At 36.5% G+C, this 25274-nt stretch overlaps 1 protein-coding gene and 1 pseudogene across 3 annotated transcripts in view; one reads left to right on the forward strand and one right to left on the reverse strand.

Moving 5' to 3' along the window:
• TPX2 (TPX2 microtubule nucleation factor) overlaps positions 1 to 21448 on the reverse strand; it is a 45732-nt gene extending 24284 nt beyond the window's left edge. For 2 of the 3 annotated variants that reach the window (XM_016148842.2, XM_016148841.2), the window contains exons 1-5: positions 21344 to 21448; positions 18446 to 18541; positions 8415 to 8590; positions 6439 to 6561; positions 3390 to 3516 (exon numbers count right to left, since the gene is read on the reverse strand). In XM_016148842.2, the coding sequence (XP_016004328.2) occupies positions 3390 to 3516; positions 6439 to 6561; positions 8415 to 8520 (356 nt within the window). In that variant the 5' untranslated portion in view covers positions 8521 to 8590; positions 18446 to 18541; positions 21344 to 21448. Of the gene's footprint in view, positions 1 to 3389; positions 3517 to 6438; positions 6562 to 8414; positions 8591 to 18445; positions 18542 to 20359; positions 20459 to 21343 lie in introns of those variants that run through there. The other variant, XM_036229540.1, reaches the window with a different exon arrangement.
• Positions 11595 to 12614, forward strand: LOC118610026 (annotated as a pseudogene).
• Positions 21449 to 25274: the final 3826 nt, after the last annotated feature.

Here is a 25274-nt window from a genome sequence, read left to right on the forward strand (position 1 = left end):
CTGGCTTCAAGTAATATCAACTCAGTCAATCAGGCATCAATTTTCCCTCTATCCACTCTCCTACATTTTGAAGCAAATCCCAAATATCCTGTCTTTCATCTACAAATATTTTCATACTAATCTCTAAAACATACAGGGAGTAATGAAGAGTAAATTTAGCAGGCAAATTATTTACATATCATTACAAAATGTAGACAAAATATAAAAATCTGAATATGTGAAGGCTCTGGCAAGTGACCAAAAGCAGAAAGAAAACAGAGAAACATTTATCCATGAAAAATAGCAACTGTAAAGGTTAAGAATTCTGAGTTAGTAGCTTTTTTGCCTGCGGTTGCTCCCCAAACATCGCAGAACTCCAGTCTCACTGGATGGAAATTTCTGAGATGACAGAACTCAATGCCAATAAAGCAGCTAGAAAAATCCTGGAAGTGAAAGAGCTACAGAAAATGTCACTCAAATTCTGAGCAAAACTCTGCACAAATTCCTACTTCATTGTTAAACTACATATGTTTAGGGGAAACCCAGGGAGCATAGCAAAAAAGCAAATAGAAACTAATGAGGTATCCATCCTAAAAAGACATAATTACACTAGGTTTAAGACTGGTGAGTTTGCTGCTTTTTTTATTAAGTGCATTCTGCAATGTGTATATAGTAGGATAGCACAAAGGTAAAGTCTTACTAGCACGAAGTATCAGAAGACAAACATTGGGGCTGGCAGAACAGCTGGAAATTTAGAGGTAAAACTCCAGATTCAGAAAGCATTTGAGATCTTACTCAAATAAACTCTTATTGAAAAAATAAATTTAAGAACTCCAGATACGAGAGTTTATACTCAGCCTTGGCTAACCACTGGCTTTTACAGGCGTAGGGGAAACTCCAGGGAGCCAGACTAAAAAAGCAGCAGCTATATATGCAAACATATAAATGGCCAGTAATCACATGAAAATGTGATCAACATCATTACTTATCAGAAAATGCCAATTAGTAACACAATGAAATATCATTAAAAGACTCACAATACCAAGTGTTGGCTATTTGTGGAGCAACTGAAACTCATATGTTGCTAGTGGGAATATAAAATAGTGTTAATTTTAGAAAACGTCCTGATTGTTTCTTATAAACATATACTTAATAGTATAACCCATCGATTCTACTCCTTAGGTATTTATCCAAGAGAAACACTGTCCTCATAAAGACCTACAGGTAACTAGTCATAAAAACTTTATTCATAACAGCCCCAAACTAGAAACACCTCAAGTGTCCATCAACTGGTGAATGGATAAATTGTAGTATATCCAGTCAATAAAATTCATTATCAGCAATAAAAAGAAACAAAATCCTGAAACATGCAATGGCATGGATAAATCTCAAAAGCACATGCTAAGTGAAATAAGTCAGATATAAAAGAATACATAATATACAATTCCATTTATACAACTATCTAGAATAGGCAAAATTAATCTGTGGTGACAGAAATCAGAACAGTGGTTGCTTCTGGATGGAAGGTGGGAGAGTAATAAGGTAGAAAGAGCAGTAAGGATTGACTGTAAAAAGGGGCAGGAAGAGGGAAATTTCTGAGATGATAAAAATGTTCTACACATTTTGAATATGGTGTTATAGTTGCATGGATGTATATATTCGTCAAAACTAGCCAGACTGTATACTCAAGATACATACATTTTTCTATATACAAATTATACCCCAAGAAAATCAGTCCATTTTAAAAAATACTAGGAATTCTAAAAATTAGAAAGATGGAAAAGCACACGAAGACATGACCATATTGGATTATGATTTCAATTTAATATACAATGATGTCATAAACCGAAAAGAAGAATTGCTGGGTGTCTTCAGGGAGAAATGGCTGGGACACAAGATTACAAAATATTAAAACCTACATTTGTGGTACAATTTATTTTTCCATTCACCTCTTCCATGGAAAAATTATTGTGGCAGACTACAGCCTTGTTGACTCTTAACTATTCCGTGTCAAATGAGTTTTGGTCATCTTTTAGCCTATCCATCAAAATAATGTGAAAATAAAACAGTAGGGAATTTGTATGATTGTCTACGCCATTTTATTCTATCTGTTGTTCCTTTCTAGATTAGGCATCTCTGGATTAAGATAAACCTGAGACCTGATAAAATGGCACTGGTGTTTTGTCTCTTATTATGCATTTTCATAACATAATATAATTTACGAAGTACTGTCATATACTATTTTATTTGGCCCTTTCTTACAATTAGCCTGAGAGAGATAATTATTCTCAGTACACTGAGGTTTTACAAGGTAAAGCGTTCCTGTCTTAAAAAAAAAAATTTCAAGTCTTCTGACTCAGAGCAGCTGGCTTCCTGTCATACCATGACTTCCAAAAAGCATTCTAAAATTCAGGAAAATAAGGGACAATTAGTAATCATATACATATACAAAATGGAGAAGCCAAAGCACTAACACTTTCTTAGGTTCTGAAGAAATCTATAGGATAGTGGTTACCTTTTCCATATGCCCTACTTCACAATTTAAACATGGAATGGAAACCATAGAATCAAACATTAGCAATCTCTTAAGACTCCTGTGATATATACCTAGCTGGCTGAGATTTCAAAGAATTCTTTGACTGTAATAAACTTCTTTACCAAAAAAGATTACAATAAGCTTTTATAATACCATCCTAAAAAGGTGATACCCTTATGCCAGCACAGGCTTTGTAAAGGGTAATTTCGTCACTCTGAGCAATAATAGTATAAATACCCTTTTTCTCCCTTGAGGATATTCTAGGTAGCACCAAAGTATAAAGCAATAAACAGTGGGTTGGTGGTAATTTTTAGATGGTGAAAAGTTTTTTAAAATCTAATTTGAAGAGATATTTTGATTAGCGCCATCTGAAGGCAATATTAAGATTCACAGTAACCAAATACTATGTTTTTGTTACCAAAAAAGATAATACTGATACAAAATGCAGCATTCGAAGACATTAGATGTTCTGAGATTGCTAGTGCCAAGATTACAGATTAACCTACTCATCCATCCATTTGTTCATTCATCCAAGTATTTATTCAACTTCTGCCAGAATTCATTAAGCACTGTTTACTTACAATGGGGAAAAAAATCTGTCAAATATCCATACAAATATATAAAATTGCAATCCATGTTGATAGTGCAAACAGCAAGGGCTTTGCATCCAAACCAATCCTAGCTCTGAAATAAACTTACCTTGGACAAGTAACTTAGTACCTTTGAGTCCTATCTATGAATTGGACATATTACCTACTATTCATAACATAAAGAGTCTTATATAGTATAGGATACACATTAGGTGCTCTGTTAGTAACTATCCTTTAAACATTATTAAAATAACCACCACTTTCAAGCTCCAAGACAGTCTTACCTCTGAGACTGGCCTGTAGTATTTCTGGAGATCGTTCCCTTGACTTCCGGGGAGGAACAAGCATTTGATGGAATGGACTGTTGCACCAAATTTTCTTTTTCTGCCTCTTTGTAATTAGTGTTGTCAACTGCATGAGAGCAAAAACTAGTTAGCACTTAAATCCCAAAGAAATAAGTTGGAGATGATACATACATACACACACATGACATAATACAAAATTCTAGATTGAAATTTTTATATAAATGTGAGTATAAGCAGTGGAACATCTAGTTCCAGTGAAATCTTACACAGAAGACCCAATTTATAAAAGCTACTTTGGTTGAAGTAGAAATGAAGTATCCAGGGCCCTGCCTATTTGCCAGCCTAAGGCACTACCTCAAGAAAAAATTGTCCCCAACATATCCTCATGACATTTTAAAAAGAGAAAAATTTGAAAGCTTCCACAGAGAAAAAGAAATTACCCAAGATGTAAGGAAAATAGGGTAAGCTGGATTCCTCATCAGTAACACAGGATAATAGAAGATAAAAGAACAATGTGTTTAGAGTAGTCAAAAGAATTTTTAATCTATAATTATATATTAAATCAAACTTTCAATTATGGAGGCGAAACAATGACATTTTCAGACATGTGAAAATACAAAGTTCTCTTCTCCTGCACCTTATCTTAGGAAGTTCCTTGAGGATGTATTCTAGCAAAATGAAGGACAGAGGAAAGAATACAAAAAAGAAGACATAAGAGCCAGGAAGCAGAGATAGTCAGATATTAAGAAAAATAATGCCCCCCCCCAAAAGCAGTTATAAATAAAACCCAAGGATTATTGTCCAATATGAAACAAACTATAAGTATGACAAAATTTAAATAATTGCTAAAGCGTAAAGAAAAGAGAATCTACTTGACCTTGATGTCAGGTTATCGTTATGTGGCTCAAGGGTATAACAAGGAACTATGGAGAACCAGGGAGAACCAAGAAGAAATGTAGTTGCATCATACTAATTGATCTGGCATTGTACAATATTTATATAATCATAATAATGTAAATATTGCTGATATAAACAAATTACAAGATAGTATGGATGTAACCACAATTTAAAACAACAAGAGTAAAATGATGTAGCATTTGAGAAATGGGACTGGGTACAGTGATAGGAAGGGGAAGAAGATCATTTCAAAATGATAAAGTAGTCAAGTCATCCAGGTAACAGAATCATCTAAATATTGACACCTAATAAGAGCTTCAAAATAAATGAAGCAAAAACTACAAAATAGACAAATCCATAATTATAGTCTAAAATTTAATACTTCTTTCTCTAATTGACGAAAGAAGTTGACACAAAAACCATTAAGAATATAATAGTCATAAATAATATATAAATGAATGTGCATAGCTGTATTCCAATAAAACTTCATTTACAAAAATATGTTGTAGTCAACTCAGCAAGAAGATGTTAAAAATTATAAACATATATGTATCTAACAATAGAGCCTCGTATATATGAAGAAAAAACTGACAAAACTGAAGGGAGAAATAGACAATTCAACAAAAATAGTTGAAGACTTCAATATCATCACTTTCAAAATGGATAGAACAATTAGATAAAACAACAATAATGAATGATAAAACTTGAGCAACGCTGTCAACCAATTTGACCCAATTGACATTTATGTAACTTTTCACCCAATGAGAGCAGAATACACATTCTTCTGAAGTGCACACAGAACATTTACCAAGACAGACCCTATTCTGGACCATGAAACAAGTTTCAATACTTTAAAAAAAAATTTAAATTATAAAGTGTGTTCTTTGACCACAATGGAATTAAATCCACAAAGAAATCAGTAACAGAAAAGATTTCTGGAACCCCTGCAAATACCTGGAAATTAAATAACAATTGTTTCTAGATTAACACATAAGTAACTTGCAACTAGTAGTTAATCCTGGAGCTCTAATGCACAGCATAGAGATTACAGTCAACAATACTGTATTATAAACTTCAAAGCTGCTAAGAGACTAGATCTTAATTATTCTCCAAACAAAACACAATTATGTGATGTGATAGAGGTATTAATAGCATTGCAATATATAAATGTATCAAATCTATATGCACTCTTTAAACTTATACAATGTTATATGTCAATTATATCTCAATTAAAAAAAAAAACCCATGGGTGAGAGAAGATATCAAAAGGAAAATTAAAAGTATTTTGAATGGAATGAAAATGAAAACATAGCATATCAAATTTGTGGGATGCCACTAAAGCAGTACTTAGGGAGAAATTTACAGCAGTAAACTCATTTAAAAAAAGATCGCAAATTGATGACTTCAGATGCCACCTTAAGAAACTGACAAAAAAAAAAAATGCATATTGAACCCAAAGTAGGTAGAAGGGAAATAAAAAAGGTCAGAATGGAAATCAATGAAATAAAAAACAGACTAGAAAAAAAATCAATGATAAATTGATTGTAGTGGTTTGCACAACTACTCTATGAATATACTATAAAAAAAAAAACAATGAAATGTACATTTTAAGTAGGTGAATTGTATTATGAATTATATCTAAATATAGCTATTATTTTTTAAAAATATGAATCATTTTCAAGGATTTATGACCTATTAAAGAATGCCTTTTTGGTCCTGATCTAACAGACAACATTCTACAGATTTAGTAACCACCAGTTCCAATGTCAACCATCTTTTAAAATCAGACACATGACTCAAAGAATTCTTTTACAACGGCAAGCAGTACATTCTTCTCTCCTACTGTTTTATTTCCCAGCCAGACTCATTTAAGTTATCTTAAATCTTATCATAAAAAGAAGACAATTATGTATCTGGCAAACAATTCCACATTACCTTTAGTTCTAAGAGATTATTTAAAAAGTGTAGCACATCATTAGTTTCACATTCACTATAAAATGAATCAGCCCATTTCACCAATAATAAACCAAGAGATATGGCATTTAGGTAGTTCACCCCAGATCTCTCAGGCTCCTAATACACTGTTCCACCATTCCACCAAGGAGCTTTGTATCAACATGTTCTCTCTCACCTGGTCTCAAAGGTGTGACAATAGCTTGCTGAGGATTCGCCTTCCTCAAAGGAGTTTTGTCCTGAAAAAGCCCTCCTGTCCCATCCTTCCCAGGAAACTTATTCTCCAAATTGGCCTTCTCTTCTGTGAAAAGTTAAAAGAGTGTCATCCTCTAAACAATCAGCAAAGAAGCAAAGTAAGTCAGTGCCATGCACTTAAAATGGGGTCTCAGGCTCCCTACTAGTACACTTCTAACTCATTTGGCAAGTAAAAGCAAAGCTCTAATGATCAAAAGGAAATGAATACACATTATACATCAGAGATAGAGACTATAAAAACTATCGCTAAAACACTGGCAACAATGAACAATGTATTATAGAAAAGAAATGCAGACTCTGCACTTATTGTGAATAGCTCTTTATCTTTGCTTGATAAACATTTAGGACCATACAAACGTGAATTGGCCTTATCCACCACCCAGATACATGATGTTCCTGTTTAAGAAACTGTAGCCACCAAGATCTACAAGGCTGACAAAGGGACTTCTCATAACCTATCTGAGTTGAGGTGCTCCCTCAACTGGGGTGGTGAGAAGGGAGCGTGGGTTGTGTGAGGATGGAACAGAGCAAGGATGTCTCAAAGAATTTTATCTTAGATTCTGCCATATCCAAAAGTCAGCGCAAAGCAGTGAAATGCCTCTTCTACCAACTGCCTATCAATAGATGGAAGTGTCGAAAATGTGGTGAGCCTCAGCAATAACACTGTGCATGCGCATGGATTGCAACTGTGTAAAAAGATATTATTTGGAAGAAATTAGAAAGTTATGTTAGAACTAAGGTGGTTTGGAAAAAAAGAGTGGGATTTTTTTTCTTCCAAACTGTACTTAATAGCATTGCCAATACTATTTCCTTTGCTTTGTTTTAAAGAAAAACTTAAAAAAAGAGATAGACAATCCAGTAATTTCTTTGGAGTTTCACTAGAGCATGGGCATGGAGGAAGACCCCTGTAGGGCAGTTGGCCCTCTCATTCACCTTTCTTCCCACTTGGGATCCCCAGTGGATACAATTAAAGTCCTTTTCCAAGAGAATGGCACATGTCATCATATGTGGACACTCTATTATCAGTGACAAGTGTGGCTACAAACGACTCATTTTTGTCCCCCCAGCACATAGTGATTTCTCTTAATAAAGAGGATAAGGGCAAGAAAAAGAATAAATAAAGAGGCTCCAGCAGCTACTATCCGGATATCAAATATTATTCCAAAGTAATATAAAAACATAACCACATCTTTATTTATCGTTAGCCTGGTGTCAGGGTATGTGCCATATCATATTACCCAACATTAGGCAATCCTATCTCTGTTTGGGGATTGGGTTCTGAGCAGCATAATCCCTCCATTTAAAAATGAATTGGGAAGGGGTAGCAAGAGGAAGGTGAGTGTAGTTATAAAACAGCAATACAAGGATCCTTGTGATGTTAGAACTGTTCAGTATCTTGACTGTGGTGATAGATACATGAACCTACACAGGTGATAAAATTGCATGGAACTTAATACCCATAAACAAAAATGAGTACAAGTGAAGTGGGATATCTGAGTAAGATTGGTGGATTATATAATGCCAATATCCTAGCTGTAATATTATATTCTATGCCCAGTGACAAGTAGAGCAAGTTTTTATGTGGCTGTCATCAGTATAGACATATTTTTGAATCCTAGAGTTTCATTCAACTTTGTTTCATCATATTTCTGAAGAAATATGGATTTCTGGATTTTCCCATATGTCTCTAAAGCTTAAATACTTGTCATTCTTAATTGTAAAATAACATTAATTTGTACTTACAGTCCATTCCTTAAATACTTCAATTATTTCTCTCATATCATGGATGACAAAGTACCTTCGTGCAGACAGGAATTATATTTTATTTTCTTATAACCCTTTCTATTTTTTGAAAAGTCCTCAAAACACTTAAAATGGCCCGGGAAGGCAAACACTCACCAAACCAAGTATCTATGTCTTGGGTATCTTCCTCATCATTCAAAGATGTAAAATTGATGAAGTCCATGGGAGCATCATAGGAATAAGAGCCTTTAACTTGTGACATTGTCCTCACCTTGGTGCAGAAGAGCTGTTTTTTCCCAGTATTAGTGTCACTTTTCTCAATAGGTCACCTTCTATGGAAAGAAATGGTTCAGAAAGTTGGATGCACCTTAATGTAAGGTACTGATTCCCTAGTAATTACTTAGCTTTTACTACCACATTTGCAGTTCTGAAAATCACCTGAACAATATGTCTTACTTTTTAAATCAAACTAAAAGTTAACTGTTCTTTTTGGTAACTTGAAGGTACTCCTTGAGGTAAGTATGTTGGAATTAGAGGAAAAGTTTGATGAGTACTTAAAACATGCCACGCACTGTGTTCAGTGTTTTATGTTCATTATTTTAGTTTTCCCTCAACCTATCGTTTGCTCACTTCTAGCCACCCACATTTCAAATTTATTCTCTGCCCTGAATAATCCAATTTCTGAAACACACCATTAAATTTTATACCTACCAACCAAAATCCTACTTACCATTCAAAGTCCAATTCAATTCTCTACAGACCCTTTCCTAATTTCTACCTATCACACAAAACTGTTGCCTCTCCAAAGCCCTAGTGCTTTATTTACCATCCAATTTTATATTAACTATGCAAACGTCTCTCCTAGTAGACTATAAGTTCCTGAAGACAAGATGGATTTTACTCACTTGTGTATACCTCCTCCATCAATATGCTTAGAACAGTATTTTAAAGTAAGTGCTAAACACAGTTTTGCCAATATAGGTTTTCTTTCCTTATTTTCATAAAAAACATTGTCCCTGGGCATGAAGGAAATGACTTTAAAAAATACATAAAAGATACAACATACAGATTAAGTAAAAGGAACAAGTAAAAAAGAGGCCCAGCCTACTTCTGTGTACAAACTTCTATACTGTCTTGTGGAAACCTATGTAGGTTTAACGTCAGCCCCCAATCCAGCCCTGTATGGTTAAGAAAATAGTTAGAAGTAGCCTGAAAAATAACCTAAAGGCCACCTTCACTGGCAAATAATTTCCTGTAAAACGCAAAGAACCATTTGCCTTCACCCAGGGAACAACATGTACTTAAAGTATTCTTTATCTTAGAAGTAGATACCAGTAATCACTTACATACATATTTGTTGTATTAAGTATCTTTATTAAGCCCTATTTTATTATAAAAATATGATTATAAAAAAAATTAGATCACAAAAAGCTTTTATTTAAAAAACTACAATCCACACTATTCTATATACATTGATATATATAAATGCTTTAAAATGGGAGCATTGACATTTTGCATCTGCTTCACATATTGTGAGCATTTTCCATGTCAACAGATAACGATACACCATCATTTGATGGCTGTACGATGATTTACTTATCCCTATTTTTTAGGCTTTATCCAATACTTTCACTTTAAAGATACTACTAGAAGAATATCCTTGGAGCTGAATTTTGGTACACGTCCATAATTCTTAAGATAAATTCTTAAAGATGGAATTGCTGGCTCTTGATATATACTGTGAAAATGTTCCTCAGAAGAGTAAATTCCCACTGACATTACCAGAGAGGTGTGCCATTCCCCAAACTGTCACCGATTCTGGGCACTAACAGCCCTCAGTGCTGACTTTCTCTATATTATAACACTGTACCTATACTCTTTGAGAGAAATTATAAGGTAAGTTATGTCCAACTTCGTTGCTGCTCTTGGTTTAGCCAGCATTTCATTAGCTTCTCTCAGTGGCCTTGGATAATTCAGAAGGTACTTCAGTGCCTCAGAAACATTTGTTCTGATACATATTTATTTGGTTTACATAGTGATATCAATCTACACACCAGAGAACTTCATCTTCCCATGGTCTCCTATGAACTCAGTGCACTCACAGATACCTTAATAACTTCACAGAAATCTTTTTAACAATGTCCCAGTTGAGGTACTTAATGTAGATACATGACAGTTTAGAATTGGGAAGCGGAATCTTAGATAACATCTAAACATTTGCAGTTTATAGATAAGGTTTAATTAATGCAAAAAAAGGGTTCCTCCAAAACCACACAATAATAATACAAATGACTATGGTAAAAACAATTAACAAAGGTACTTATATGTGCCGGGCACCATGAAGTACTAAATACATACTATTTCTAATACTCTCAACAATCCTATAAAGCAGCAATTATTATCCCCATCCTAGAAGCTGAAGCTAAGAGATTAAATGACTTGTGCAACATTGCAGTTATATAAAGGCAGACAAAGACCTAGACTGAGGCTCCTGACTTTTGTATAATGTTCTTTCCACATCATTCTGCCCTCTAACTCTGTTAGAAAAGCATGCTAATGTAGTTTAGCTTTCTGTATTCATTGAAAATAGTACTGTATTTTTTTCCAAGTAGATCCTGCCTCCAGTCTTTTGCCCTGAATAGAAGACTCTTTATTATCTCCATTCTAAATTTTTCACTCTCCCCTTTTCTACTTTCAGTATTCAATTTAACTTAATAAGCTATTTGTTAGTGGTCCACTCATATTACATACATGCCAAGCGCCATAAGATGTGGGCTTGATGACATCTAAACTTTTTCTCACTAATATTAAAGGAAGAGACACTAAGTCTCATACAAAAAGTAGATCTAGTCTCAGACACAAAGGAATTTCAAATCTAGACAGTAGCTAAAGTCCTATCATACTCAATAAATAAGATGGCATATAATATTTAAGTAATACAGTATGAACTATAAGTATAAAGAGAATTAGAGATTAACATGGCTTAAATCAAGCCATGGTTAAATATTTTTCATCATCAAAAACAGTAGGAAGCAGTTAACTTTCTGCTGCCTAAGGAGCTCTTAGCCCAAGAGCTAGCATAATAAAGACCTTCTGCTTCTTCCCGTTCCTTTGATTTGGATGTGTTCTGGGCAAGAGCCAACTGCCCTAGACAGAGAACAAAACTGGAAGCAGGGTGCTTATTAACAAGCTATTGAGAAAGTCCAGGAGAGACACAGTGGTAGTTTGGGCCACTTGAAGGTAACAGTGAGAAGATTCAGTGAAAGACTGGACACAAGTATGAAGGAAAAGAAGGAATTAGGAGTAAATCCTAGTATCTCATGGCTTGGAAGTTAGATGGACTGTGGCACTAGTAACTGAGATGGAGAGAAAACAAATAGAGAAGGGGCTAAAATCAGGGGTGCTATATAGCACTTGTACCTTTTGAGAGGCCTATAACAAGTTTCCACTTGGGTACCTAACAGCTACATGGAGAGATACTCTAAGCCGCAGGAGAGGTCTAGGTCAGGCATAACACTCAGATCTCCCAAAGTAATGTAGTCTAAAGAGCACTGACCCAAACATAATTTTCAGCCCCAATTCTTTATTAGTTCTCGGATCCAGAAAGAGTCACTTCTTCCCATATTTATTAAACATCTACTACGGTGTAGCACACTGCCTTTGGGAAAAAGTTAAAACGTGGGATCTATTTTGAAAGAGTTCAAGCTTTCCAAGGACACCAGGTATTAGGGAACTTAGTACCTAGAATGGGTGCCCCAGTAAAGACATGGACCTCTCTCCCTCCAGCAAATGAAGAGGCTCAAGGAGCTGCCACTACAGTTCTTTCTCAGTCTTGGTGGAATGCAGTCATTTTAATTTTCATGATATAGCTAAAAGAGCACTATTTTATCAAGATGAATCAGGAGGCTCTGACAAATTATTTCTGGGGACTGGCTGTCAGGCAATTCAAGTGTGACTAGATGAACTTGAATTTGATTATCCTGTTAGTCTCTGTAGAACATAACAGGTTTTCTCTGATGGAACTCTCACTTAATCCTGGCTTACCTATATTCTCAGGAATCAGTTTCTGCTGAACTTCATTTGAAGTGTATGGTTCCCAGCTCCTATGTTGTACCTAACAACACTGAATTAAGCAGTATCTTTGTTGTACCCACACCTACCCAACAATGGTTCTTGGTACCAGACAAATACTGTGTGATATGTGGCTATGCACACTTCAAAGAACACTAGTTGACACCTTTTTATGGACCACACAATTACTCCCTTCCAAAGAATTTCACCCAACCTTTCATCTCTGAAATCTAAAGGTTTGTGCCCTTGGACATTGAGCAGCAACACAGAAGTAACCCAGTTTAACAATGCCATGTGGCATTTTATTTTTATGTACCTACATGATTTTAATTCATTTTAATCTATTGTAATCCCCTCATGATACATTTAAGAGGCCGTTTGTGTTTTTAACTGTTAATGTGGACACAAATCCATGAATAAAATTTGACATATTTTGTTATTTAAAAAAAAGGAGGAAGCATACTCTAAAGGAAGTCACCTCCTTGACTGCCACCTTCCAAACTTGGAGCAGCCACAGGACAGTTCTGGCCAATGAGAAGGCAGTAGAATCTGCTGCGGGATTCATAGGAGACCTTTCCTGATATAGCTACAGCCCTTGTTTCTGCCCTTTTCCTTCACTCTCCTTGTCTTGAAGGCAGATGTGTAATGGCTAGAGTTATAGCAGCCATTGTGTACACATGAGTGGATGGCCAAGAGTATAACAGACATTGGCCCTGACTCACTGAGCTACTGATCAATAATGATCAAATGTCAGCAATCATCTAAGTCCAGACACTAATATTCTTTTTGTATAAGCCATTATAGGAACATTTTGTCACTTATAGCCAAAAACACAGAAGTACAGAATTCTAGCCCTGTCTCTGGCATTTACTAGATGTATGCGGCAATGGGCAAGTCACCTTTCTGCCCACCTACTTCCCATAAACAAATAAGAAGATATTTCAAATGCTATGACATACACTATCATAGATTTTATCACTGTCTTTTGACCTACTGATACCTTTCCTCTCCTTGACCAAATTTCTATTCAAAGGACCCTTAATGAAAGATTCCCCAGTGACTGACAGTGGCTAAAATTCCCCTTCTACTAAGAGGAAGTTTTCCTGTTCTTGTGAACAAATATGCTGGAAGACATGGGAAAGTCTTGGATTCCCATGATCTTAATGCCTAACCCAGGTCACTGGGAACACTTCCCAGGCAGGAATGTAATGAAGACAACTAAAGCTGGGGGAGGAAAGAGGCAGGAATGTCATTTGCAGCAACCCCACTTAGCCTCCTAAAAACCACGATTCTACCAAAGCATGTTGCTGAAAACCACCTGGAAAGTATTCAAATTTAACCCCTCATGCTCTTTTCTCTTTTTTAAATTACGGAGCTACACGGCTAGCCTCTTTGGAGGGCAATTTGCTTTTCTCTTTTTCAGAAATTTTGCCAAACGTAGAAATTTATCTTATAGATAGGTATTTATGCATATGTAAGTATGAGGGAGTTCACTGTAGAATTATTCATAAAAGTCAAAAAACTAAAAACCCAAATTCCACCAATAGGAGATTGGTTGAAAAAATTATGGCACAAATGTATAATGAAATAGTAACTTTAATATAACTTTACATATGTAATTATATGTACAGAATGAGCTCCAAGAGCTATCAAATAAGAAAAGCAAAATGCAGAAGTGTGTGTTTCCGTTCATGTTAAAAAGAGGAAAAGGGTAATATAGACCCTCGTAAAGACATAAGACTATTGCGGAAGGAGACACAAAAGTGTTAACAGTAGTTCAGACTCAGAAGAGAGCTGGGACTTCTGGGTCACTATATGAACTTTTCTACTCTTTGAATATGTGTTATTATATAAATGCATACATTTCTAGTTTAAAGAACTAATTAAGCATTATTTATTTCCCCTAAAATCTGTGTTTACAGTCCAGAAGTCGCTGGGCTTTCTGGAATTTTTAAAAAATATTTTTAAATACAGCAATAATTATTAAACCTCTCAATTATTGGAAATAGTGCTTCACATTTACATGTTTTATAAATTGGCTCCTAACTTCACATATCCAAACGTTACACATTCTCTTTTATAATTTTTCTGTATAAAAATAAAATGTTCCAAGGAATTGACTTAATAAAAAAGTACATAAACTTGGGAAAAGAGTTAAAAATAATAAGTACTAATTACTAAGTACTTATGACATGCCAGGCACTGATGCCAGTGTTTTACATGTATTAGCTCACTAAATCCTCACAATAACCCTATGAAGCCGGTACTGTTATTACCTTCATTTCACAGAAGTAGAAACTGAGGCACTGAGAGATTATTTGTTCATAGTAACACAGCTAAGAAGTAGCAGAGCCAGGATTTGAACCCAGTGAGCCCCTAAAGGGTCCTTATCCACTGCACCATCCACTGCCTCTCATATTTATTTTAAAATATGACATTTGTATAGATTAATGTCAAATATCAAGGAATAAGAGACAAAACCATTTTAGGTAATAATAACTTCCAAACACTGACTATCTACAGGCCAACCACCTTAACAGGCACTTCACATAAATCATCTCATTTAAGTGGAATAAACAACACAGAAGGTAGATATCATCATCATCACTATTTTACAAATAAGGAAACAGACTCAGAGAAGTGAAGCTACTCCGAGATCACCAACTAGTGTAGGAGTGTTGAGTTTTAAGACCAGGGGTCAATATAATATACAGGGTTTTCCTACAAATATTCCTTCAAAAATGAGGTAGGTAACCAAATCTTATCAGTTAGACAAAAAATAAACTCTGCTCTATACAAAAACTAAGCATCACTGACAAATCACAAAGAACACTCTGACAGATTAAAAACCCTATTCTAAATATACCAGGAAAGCTAAACACACCTGATCTGTATTTCAGTGAAATTTTAAAACCTCAGTACTCTTTTTAGCATGAACTCTTTTTTAAAAAGCTTCTTTTGAGCTATCTTTTGGTGTAGTATGGCCAACTAAGGCAACCATCCCTGTGTCCCCTTCCCACAACAAATAAATAAATACATATCCATTGAGAAGTCTGATTCTCCTTAATAAAGGGTGACAGCATAAGCACATGAACGAAGCCAAAAGTAACTATGGGATTATGCAAGTTTCACCCCACTGCCTCTCTCATAAATAATATTAGGATGTAAAACCTTCAAAAATGAAAGAGCTCAAGGCTTAGTGGAAAATGGAGCAGGCCAGGGCCAAAGTCAACTGTTTAACTGAGAGAGCCTCATGCACGGTGGGAACTGGATGCCTTCCTGCACCCCTTAATCAAGATTGAATTTCTGTCAACAGGTCTCACTGAAAAAAAAAGCACATGCGTCAACCACATTCCCCCAAACAAATTAAGCTGCCAGGCAAGAGAATCAGCATCACATTTCAAAATTATCTGAATCCACAATAGCTTCAGACTCTTGCAAATCTAGCCACATTCATTATAAGTTAAAAAATAGCTCTTTCTGACCAATAATCCTGCAATAGGCAAGATGAAAAATTCTCTCCCATATGTTATGAACTAGGTAGGTTCTTTTTGAAAACTACCTATTAAGTACCATCCATCACATCATACAGCTTTTCTTTTTTGTCTCCAAAATACAAAGACTGAAAGGATATATATAATCCTTTCCCTTAAGAAACTCACAGTTGAACGGAGAATACAATTATGATACAGGTGATCCTTGCTATAATGGGTAATAAACCAAGGGCAACTCAGAATACACTATGGAAGTGCAGAGAAGGGGAACAAAGTGAAGAAGGGTCAGAGCAGGTTTACTGATGGAAGCGATACCTAAAAGACACAGACATGTGGAGTTCTACAGGCTAAGGATGAATGTTGACATGTTCTCAGGGAAGAGATAAATGGAAAGGCAAAACAAAAAGAGGAAAAGTACACAATTGAGGAAAACTGCAAAAAAAATATATGATTTCACTTATATTTGGAATACAAAACTGAAAACAAACAAACAAAAAAACAAAACAAGACAAAAACTCATAGACACAGACAACAGTTTAGTGGTTACCAAAGGTGCAGGAGGGAGAGGTGGATAAGGGTAAAGGCGGTTAAATATATGGTGACAGAAGGAAATTTGATTTTGAGTGGTGAACACACAATGTAATATACATATGCCATATTATGGAATTGTATACTTGAAACCTATATAATTTTATTAACCAAGTCACTCCACTAAATTTAATACAAAAAGGAGCAATGTAAACTGTTTCCACAGTCATCTGAAATGAACCTCCATCACCTCCTGTCTCTTCACTCTCAAACCAAAAATAACTAGCTTTGACAACTTCTATAAATCAAAAGATGCAGGTTCAGAGGGAGTGGGGGGAAGTGGCAAAAGGATGCATTCTAAGCAAGACTGAACTGGTGGACTAGCAGCCCCTAAAAAAAACAAAGGCGCGTGTGATAGATGTTCTCAACTGAGCACCTCACTATTCAGCTTTCAAGCTGTGTCCTATCTGTATCTACTAGAGGAAAAATCATGAGTTAACACTAGCCAGCTTGTGAGCTGTGTCCTGCCTATTTCTATTGGAGGAAAAATCACGAGTTAAACAATCGTTAATGTAATAGACTAAACAGAGTAAGTCAAGACTTCATTAGAAGTATAGTTTGTTAAGTTGGTCCCATCCCAAGCAGTGCCATTTCCCCAGAGACAACCTCTACCACTTTCACAGGAGATAAGAGATCTTATTACAGTACCACAAGTTAAATAGAGTTATTTTCATCTTACCCAGGGAGAAAACACTTACATTTTTTTTTTATATAAAGGAGGTCAGCAGGAGGCAGTAAATGGCAACATAATCCAGTGTGCAATTTTAACTATTAATCAAAGTCACAAACTAAGTCTGAAAGAAGTTAATGGACTTTGTGTTTCCACATTTATGTTCGCTAACTTCTATGTTGAAATCGGATCTGTTTACAGAAACAGATCTAAGAAGCTTCCAAAATTGGGACAATTTAAAATCCAATGACAATCTTTCACTGTCCAAGCACTCAGAAGTCAGCACAGGATACATGGACACTTGTTCTAATTCATCACTGTCCAGAAACCTCAAGCAAATATATTTTTTATTACTTCTCTTCCAAACTTGCAAGTTTCATATCACTCTCTCTGAAGAATAACAAACTCAGTTCTGCTTTATTTAATTTATCCAGACCCTATAAACCATAATCCACTCTTACACGACTAATGGGACCTGGATAGAAATCAATAATGCCATTTACCCCTGGGCCAAATTTTTTTGTAGAATTTTTGTAGATTTTTGTAGAATACTAAGAGGAAATCTTTGTAGAATATCAAAGTGTTCTGATGTTCCAATAGTAAGAAACTAAAAGAGTTTGTAACGGTTAACAGTGGAGCTACAGGTTACAATCCTCATTAAATCTCAATCACTCAGTCTGGTAGTGATTTGTATCATTCAAAAGATTTGGGAAGTAGAGACACACACACCTAAAAAAGTGATAACCTACGGAAGGCAGGGAGTAAGGTAGACAGTGACAGGGTTGGAAGATTCTTAACTACTATAAATCTTTTTATATTATTTTGATTTTTGCACAATACGAATGTATTACATACTTTTAAAATATGTTCACATGAATTATACACTGTTAGTGAGTATGTAAATCAGCGTAATTTCCCTATGAAGCAATCTGGTGTTATATACCAAAGTCTTAAAAAATATGCATTCTTTTTGACCAATGATTCACTGGGCAAAATATCACAGTAAAACCATATAATGGAATACTGCATAGTATTTCATGCAGAAAGGCATTTAAAAAAGTTCATAACCTAATTATTAAGAAAAAATAATGAAGGTTTTTGTGCATGGTGCTTTAAAACCAAATATAGGCAGAGAAAAACATTGAAAAGATATCTATCAAAATGTCGGCCATAATTTATATGAGAGGTGGGATGGATAATGGGTTATATTATTTTCTTTTGCTTTTCTAAAATTAAACAAATTTTCCTCCAAAACACATTACTTTATTAAGATATGTTAAACTTATTTAAACATTTTTGAAGCTAATATATTAATATTCCCCTTATTCTTTTTTAATGTTAACTCACTGTGGACACAACCTTACCTGGGGTTTAATCTGTCAGTCCAATCACAGTTGCAACATGCTCTTTCACCTCTCTTCTGAAATCTTGAAATCTAGCAAGTACTTCTTATCAAGAACCTGGAAGAAGCAGAAAGGTGATGAAACAGGTACAAGTTCTCTGTAGTAAAAAAGGTAAACAGAGAACAGGAAGGAGCTATAAGACCAAGGATATCCACTCTCAAAACCAAAGAGTGCTCTGAGAGCTAAAGTCTAAATAGCATGGATTCCCCCATACATACCCGCCAAATGTCAAACTTAACAGACAGTTGTTCAACGGTGTAAAGTGTTCTTTTAATTTTTTCAGTGTACATTTGCTGTCTCCTGGTATCTTTGATATTACCTACTCCCACTTTAAAGCAACCTTTCCAAAATGTGCAATTTATAAACACTGACACCAAGGGGTAGTAGTGTGCACTTCCATCCTATTCAAACAGGACAAATAGGCACATTTGAAATATGAAAAAACTTCTCTACCTTTTTTATTTTAAAAAGTAGAAATAACATTTAAAAAAAATTTCTAAAGTCAGCTCCTACATACACTTTTATACCTTTCTCACTAATCTTTCATCTCCCTCTAATCAGGTTTCTCTATGCAAACCCCTCCCAGTTATCCACAGTTTTTTCACAAAGTACCTTCGGCTACTGATCTCTATGTCCCTGTCTCACACACAGATCTATTCACAGAATTGCTTGGGCTGTTCGATCTCCCTGTAGTCAACTCTGCTTCCTACCTTGACCCATGGCATAGAATGTTAAGTATGCCAAAGGGCATGTAAATCTCTCTTCCTCTTTTCTTCCCCAGGAATTCAAAAATAATTCGGGAAGCGACCCAGGGAAAGGCTGAAAAAAAAAATACGGGATCTCAAAGAACTCTGAACCTCTCCTAGTACATAAACAAGAAATGAAGGAACTTCCCACATAATCTTGTCTTCTGGAGAAGCTTAATTGCAACTGTAGGATAAATTAACTTTATTAAGGTTAGAATACACAGACTTAAGCATGAGGCTGGCCAAAATAACTCTATTTTATTTATATGATTTGAAAGTTTAAACAAATTTGCCAACCTAGCTAAAAACATCCAATTTTTCATATCTGCAGTTTTGTAGTCAATTTAGATAATCCCCTCCTGCCTATCCAATTCAACAGATATTAGACTGTTCTAGCTCCTGTCTCACCAAAGTCTGCTTATCAAGAGCCAGTGTATGTCCCACCTGCTTCACAAAGCCACTCTTGTCTATTTTAAGCTTCACTGAGCTCCTTCATCTCTAAATTACTAGGACACTTAGAATACAAAACAGTAGGGCACTCAGATGCTGTCTTATCTTGTTCAGATTGCTGCTTGTCAATTTGAATCAGTCTTTTGTCCTCAAGCATACCAGAAAACCCTGAGTACATCATACACCTGTACACTCACAGTATCTAAAACCAACCTGAGCACACAGTATACCCTCAAAGGTCAATTAACTAGCTAAGTGAGCGGGGAGCCACGATAAATTTTGATCCCAAGAGTAACAGTTTAATACTGAGCTGACACACCCAACAATGTTACTCCAAAAGAACTTGACAGGGGCTGTGATATACTGAGGCCATACCACAAGGATATCCTTATTATAGTAGTAAATAGTTCGATCTTTGACGCGTGATAATAGTGTCGCAAATTTAAAAATAAATAAAGCCATAGGATATCGAGACAAAGTAAGGCTGAATCTGGGAGTACACCAAGCAATAGCCTTAAGGCAAAATCATTAGAGCACTCAGATGCTGCCTTGTCATACATAGGTCTGATTTGGGGCAAGGCCTTGGTACTTTACTAGAAAATTGTATGTGAGAAAAAGAAACGGTATATGAAGAAAAGAAGGGCAAAACAATTCTACAATATTGTAGCCTGATTCACACTTCTTTCATCTCCAATCTATATGTTCTAGACTGGTACTTGTCCGTGGCCTACTAGGAACTCAGCCACACAGCAGGAGATGAGCAGCAGAAGAGCAGGGAAGCTTCATCTGTATTTGCAGCTGCTCCCCAGCGCTAGCATCACCGCCTCAGCTCCACCTCAGATCATCAGGCACTAGATTCTCATAGGAGCACCCGTCCCTGATGCCAAAAAGGTTGGGGCCCACTGTTCTAGGACAAGAAATTAGAATGGGATAATATCTAGTTATTTGATATAAAGGGGGAGGGCTGGGCAGATATGGGTAAAACAGAATATAAAATCCATAATAGAAAGACAATTCCAAGTGGAATTAAATCTCCCTCAATTATGTTCTCAAACCACCTAATCTGCCTTTCTATCTTCCACAATAGTTTAGAAATGTAGTTGGTTGTGACATCTGTTTCCCTCCACGAAAGGCCACACTTCTTGAAGGCAGGACTACTGTTTCTCCCAGTTCTCGAAAGTTATCGAGGTTGTGGGCCTTCGTTTCCTGCTCTATAAAGTTGGCTAAGAACAGCACCTACTTAATTAGCTTGCTGCAAAATTAAACGAAAAAACGCACGCAGGGTGCTTAGCCCAGTAAATGCTTATTTCATGTGTTCTTGCTAATAGCAATAATTGTTACCGTTACTATTAGCCCACAATCTCTTGCAACTCCTTCTTCCCCATTTCCCACGGCTGACCTCCACCTCTACCTCCAGACACAGCTGCCTAGACTCGGTCCCGACAGACTTCCCGGGGAAATCCCGTAACGAAGAGAAGGGAAGCCAGAAGCTCGGCTTCCCACTCCGCCCGGCCAGGACTGCGCCCCACAAAAAAAGCCTCAGAAGCTAGGGCCTATCGACATGGACAGCGCTGGAGGCTTGGAGGTGACCTCCAGTCATTCAAAAGTCAGGAAGGAGGGAACCCCGCGCCCCAGCGGCTACCCTTTTCTCCCCATAGCTCACCTCCTCTCGGGTATAACAACGCAGCACCCGCAAGAGCCGCCGCGGGATTCATTCAGTACCGTTGAAAATTTGAACCCAGGCTCTCCAGTCGAATGCACCAATCAGAGTGCCGAAAATTGGCAATCCGAGCGTCCTTATTGGCTCTAGAGATCGCAGGACGCCGGAAGTCAAGATGAGGAACAAGCAAACAACCCGCTCCGGAGGCTCCTGGGAAATGTAGTTTCAGGAGACTGCGTGGGCCCATTGAACAACTCTAATAAGGAATTTACTACAAAATCCAGGATGCTCGCCTTCAAACTATTTGAGAAAGGTGGGACCAACTGAAGAGATGGGGGGTCGATTCAGATAACAGAACAGAACGGAACAGAACACCGCTCATCCTGAAACTCCGCAAAACTTTCACGGAAGAAAATTCCTTATTTGTTTATTATTCCTGTAGTTGTGCTTGTGCCTGAATATTCATAGGAACTCACTTTTTAATATGGAGTCTTCTGCAGGCAACGTAGACTCACCCTCAACTTCTCGGCCCTGAAGGAGTATCTCAAATTCTTTATCCAGTCCACGCCCTGATACTGCTTTAAAAGCCGCGCTTAAATGAGTGCGTCGCCCTTCCGACTTAATTACTACTATGTCGCTGATGCTGTTATCTTCATACTGTATAAGAGAAAACAAAGACTCAGTAATTGAGTAAACTTGTCTAAAATCACTTAAGTGGAGGAGATGGGATTTGAATTTAGAATGTCTGGGTTTATGTATCATCAGTAACAAGGACCAGAACAAAAAGATCGTTAATAATAAACAAAAGCTACAAAGATTTTTAAAAAACAAGCCTAAGACCTTATGGGAACAGTTAAATAACTCTAAAAGTAATTAAATGAGGTGGATGTACCTTATGAATGGATGGGAAGATCCACTATTTTAAAGATGTTAGTTCTTCATATTAAAAACTCAAGGCAATTCCAATGAAAATCCCAACAGATTTTGTTATGGAACTTGCCAAGTTGGTTCTAAGATATATATAGAAGAAGAAAAGCACAAGAAGTGGCATCTGAATTTTGAAAAATAATAAGAGAATTGCCATACCAGATTTATAAACATTAACATATAATTAAACTATAGTAATTTTTCAAACGTGGTTAATTGACTCCATGGGGATTTGATCAGCAAAATCCATATGGGAAAACTACAGCAGGGGGCCCCATATCCTAAGCCCTGGACAGGTCTACCAGTCCATGGACCAGTACCCGTCTGTGGCCTGTTAGGAACCAGTACAGCAAAACATGAGTAGCCTGTGAGGGAGCTAAGCTAATACAGCTAATTCATCTGTATTTACAGCTGCTCCCCAGCGCCTGTGGCCTCAGCTCCACCTCAAGTGATCTGGCATTAGATTCTCACAGGAGCATCAGTCCCTGGTGCCAAAAAGTTTGGGGACCCTCTGCTCTACAGAACAAAAGATGTAGTTCATTCAAAAAATAAACTACAGAGGTTTGTTTTTTGGTTTAGTTTGGTTTGGTTTTTAATAATTATTTTTAGAGAGACATAGAGAAATGTTAGAGGTGAAACGACTCTAGAATTTCCTTCAAAATAATTGGGAGGAAAGTAGGTAGGAGTATAGTTGAAACAAGATTAGCCACAAATTGATAATTGTTGAAGCTGAGTTACAGGTTCATGACACATATATTCATAGACATCCTCATATACAGATAAGTGTTTGAAATTTTCCACAGTTTTTTTAAGTAAGGTATTGCCATAGAATTTTTTTTTTTAAATCAAGAGTTTAAGAGTTCAGAAGCAGACCCCATGTATATCAGAATTTAGTAAATGCTGAGTAGAATTTCAAATCAGACAGAGATAAACAAATAATGGCATTGGGACATTTGCTTTCCGTTTAGGAAAAATATTATGTTAGATTTTTATCCCATCCCATACCAGTTACAAAAACAAATTTCAAATGAATTAAACCCTAGGGATATTTAAAAATTAAAAAGTTCTACATTTTAAAAGCATATGTTTATACTGTTGGAGTAGGAAATTTTTAAGTAATACATAGGGAAAAACTAAAACAAAGGAAAACACTGACCAAACCAAAAGTTTTAAATTCTGTTGACAAGAAGAAAGCAAACAAATTTTGTGGGGTGAATTATTCCCAACACATATGACAAAGGATTAAAACGCAGAATGTAAACGGACAAAAATCTCCTGTGAATAAGCCAGAAAAAGACAAAAAAGATATAATAGGAAAAAAATGGAGAAAATAGACAATTCTTAAAAGAAGAAACAAAACTGGCCAATAAAGAAAGACATGAAAAGGTTCTTGCCCTCACTAGTGGTATGGGAAATTTCAACAAGGAGGTATCATTTTTCATCCATCAGATTGACCAAAATTAAAAATTTGATAATATCAAAGATTTGTAAGGTAATTCAGCAGGTGGGAGAGTACATGGATTCAGGCTGTTTTAGAGGACAACTTAATAACAGCCATTAAAGTGTCAAATATGTATGCCCTGCAACCTAGGATTTCTATTTCTAAGTTTAGTTCCAAGAGACATACTCATCCACTTACACAAAGGCATAGTCACTGCAGCAATTACTGAGAGCCTACTCTGTGTCAGTCACTGAGTAGTAGGAGGAGATGGCAGTGAAAAGACAGACAAAATCTCTGTCCTCAAGGAGCTGACATTCTAGTGGAGAAGACGGACACTAAATAAGATGAATAAATAAATGATGTGGTGTATTAGAAGGTGATAAATGCAAAGCCATTTGCTCTCCAGGACCAAAAGGATAGATAGCAAAAAAATGAGGGAGAGCTGGGGTGGACAAAGAGAGAGCAGAATCTGCCTGGATTACTGCTGCCCGCTTTCAGCAAACACACCACCCCAGCTTCAGGCATGTTCAGGGCCACACAGTAGCCAGGCCCGTGGTGAGGGTGGAGGTAGAGATAGCTTGCTTTATGTTAGGAGGGAGAGGGCATCAGACCTGTGTTGTGTCCAGGGCCTACTAGGCAGAAGGTTCTCAGTGAGTCAGTGAGTGAGTGAATGAAGCAATGCCAGGTGGCCAAGATGTGTGCAAGAACCTCCCAAGTCTTTCCAAATTAACAAGAGGTGAGCCTGGTCCAAGGAATTCCTCTCCTGTCATTCCTTTTGCACTGATTACATTCTAGGCTGAGTCTCATGTTCCCATTCTTCATGAATGAGAGACTGTGAGATCTGAAATCACCAAAGCGGAATTTCAGAGCTGGAAAGAAGCACGGACACATCGGGTCCATTCCATCCACAATTTTAGCTATCGTTGTTTCACCCTATTTACATAAAAGGGGTTTGCAATTTTCAATAGGGTAGGAGTTCAGGGACATTTGGGCAAAGATCTGAAAAAGATGGAGTGAGCCATGCAGAAAACTGAAGAAAGATTGTTCCAGACACAAGGAACAGCAAGTGCAAAAGCAGGACCATCACAGGCATGTTTAGAAATAGCTAGGAAGTAAGGGTGGCTGGATCAAATGGACAAGGAGAATGTATCGGGATATGCGCCCAGAGATATCCTGGGGCAGGATGCAGACCAACTAGGCCATTATAAGAACTTTGATTTTTATTCTAAATGAGATCGGAGTCCTGGGAGGGTTTTAAGCATTGATTTACTCTTTGCTTTTAATAAAATAACTCTGGCTGCTGTGCTGAAACAGAGGGAAGGGGAATGAGAGTAGAAATAAGGAAATCAATTAGTAGGTTGTTGCACTATAGTTGTGAGAAATTGGAAACCACCTAAATGTCCACGTAGGGGAGTATTTCAATAAATCATCTATAGAATGGAATATTAAGCATCCGTTTAAAGAATTCAGTAGATCTGAACTGACATGGAGGTATCTTTGAGTCACGTTTTTGAGTTAAAAAACAAATTACTGATTGATGAAAATACATTATGAAACCATTACATT

The sequence above is a fragment of the Rousettus aegyptiacus genome, unplaced genomic scaffold (assembly GCF_014176215.1).
Source record: "Rousettus aegyptiacus isolate mRouAeg1 unplaced genomic scaffold, mRouAeg1.p scaffold_m13_p_12, whole genome shotgun sequence".
Classification (NCBI taxonomy): domain Eukaryota; kingdom Metazoa; phylum Chordata; class Mammalia; order Chiroptera; family Pteropodidae; genus Rousettus; species Rousettus aegyptiacus.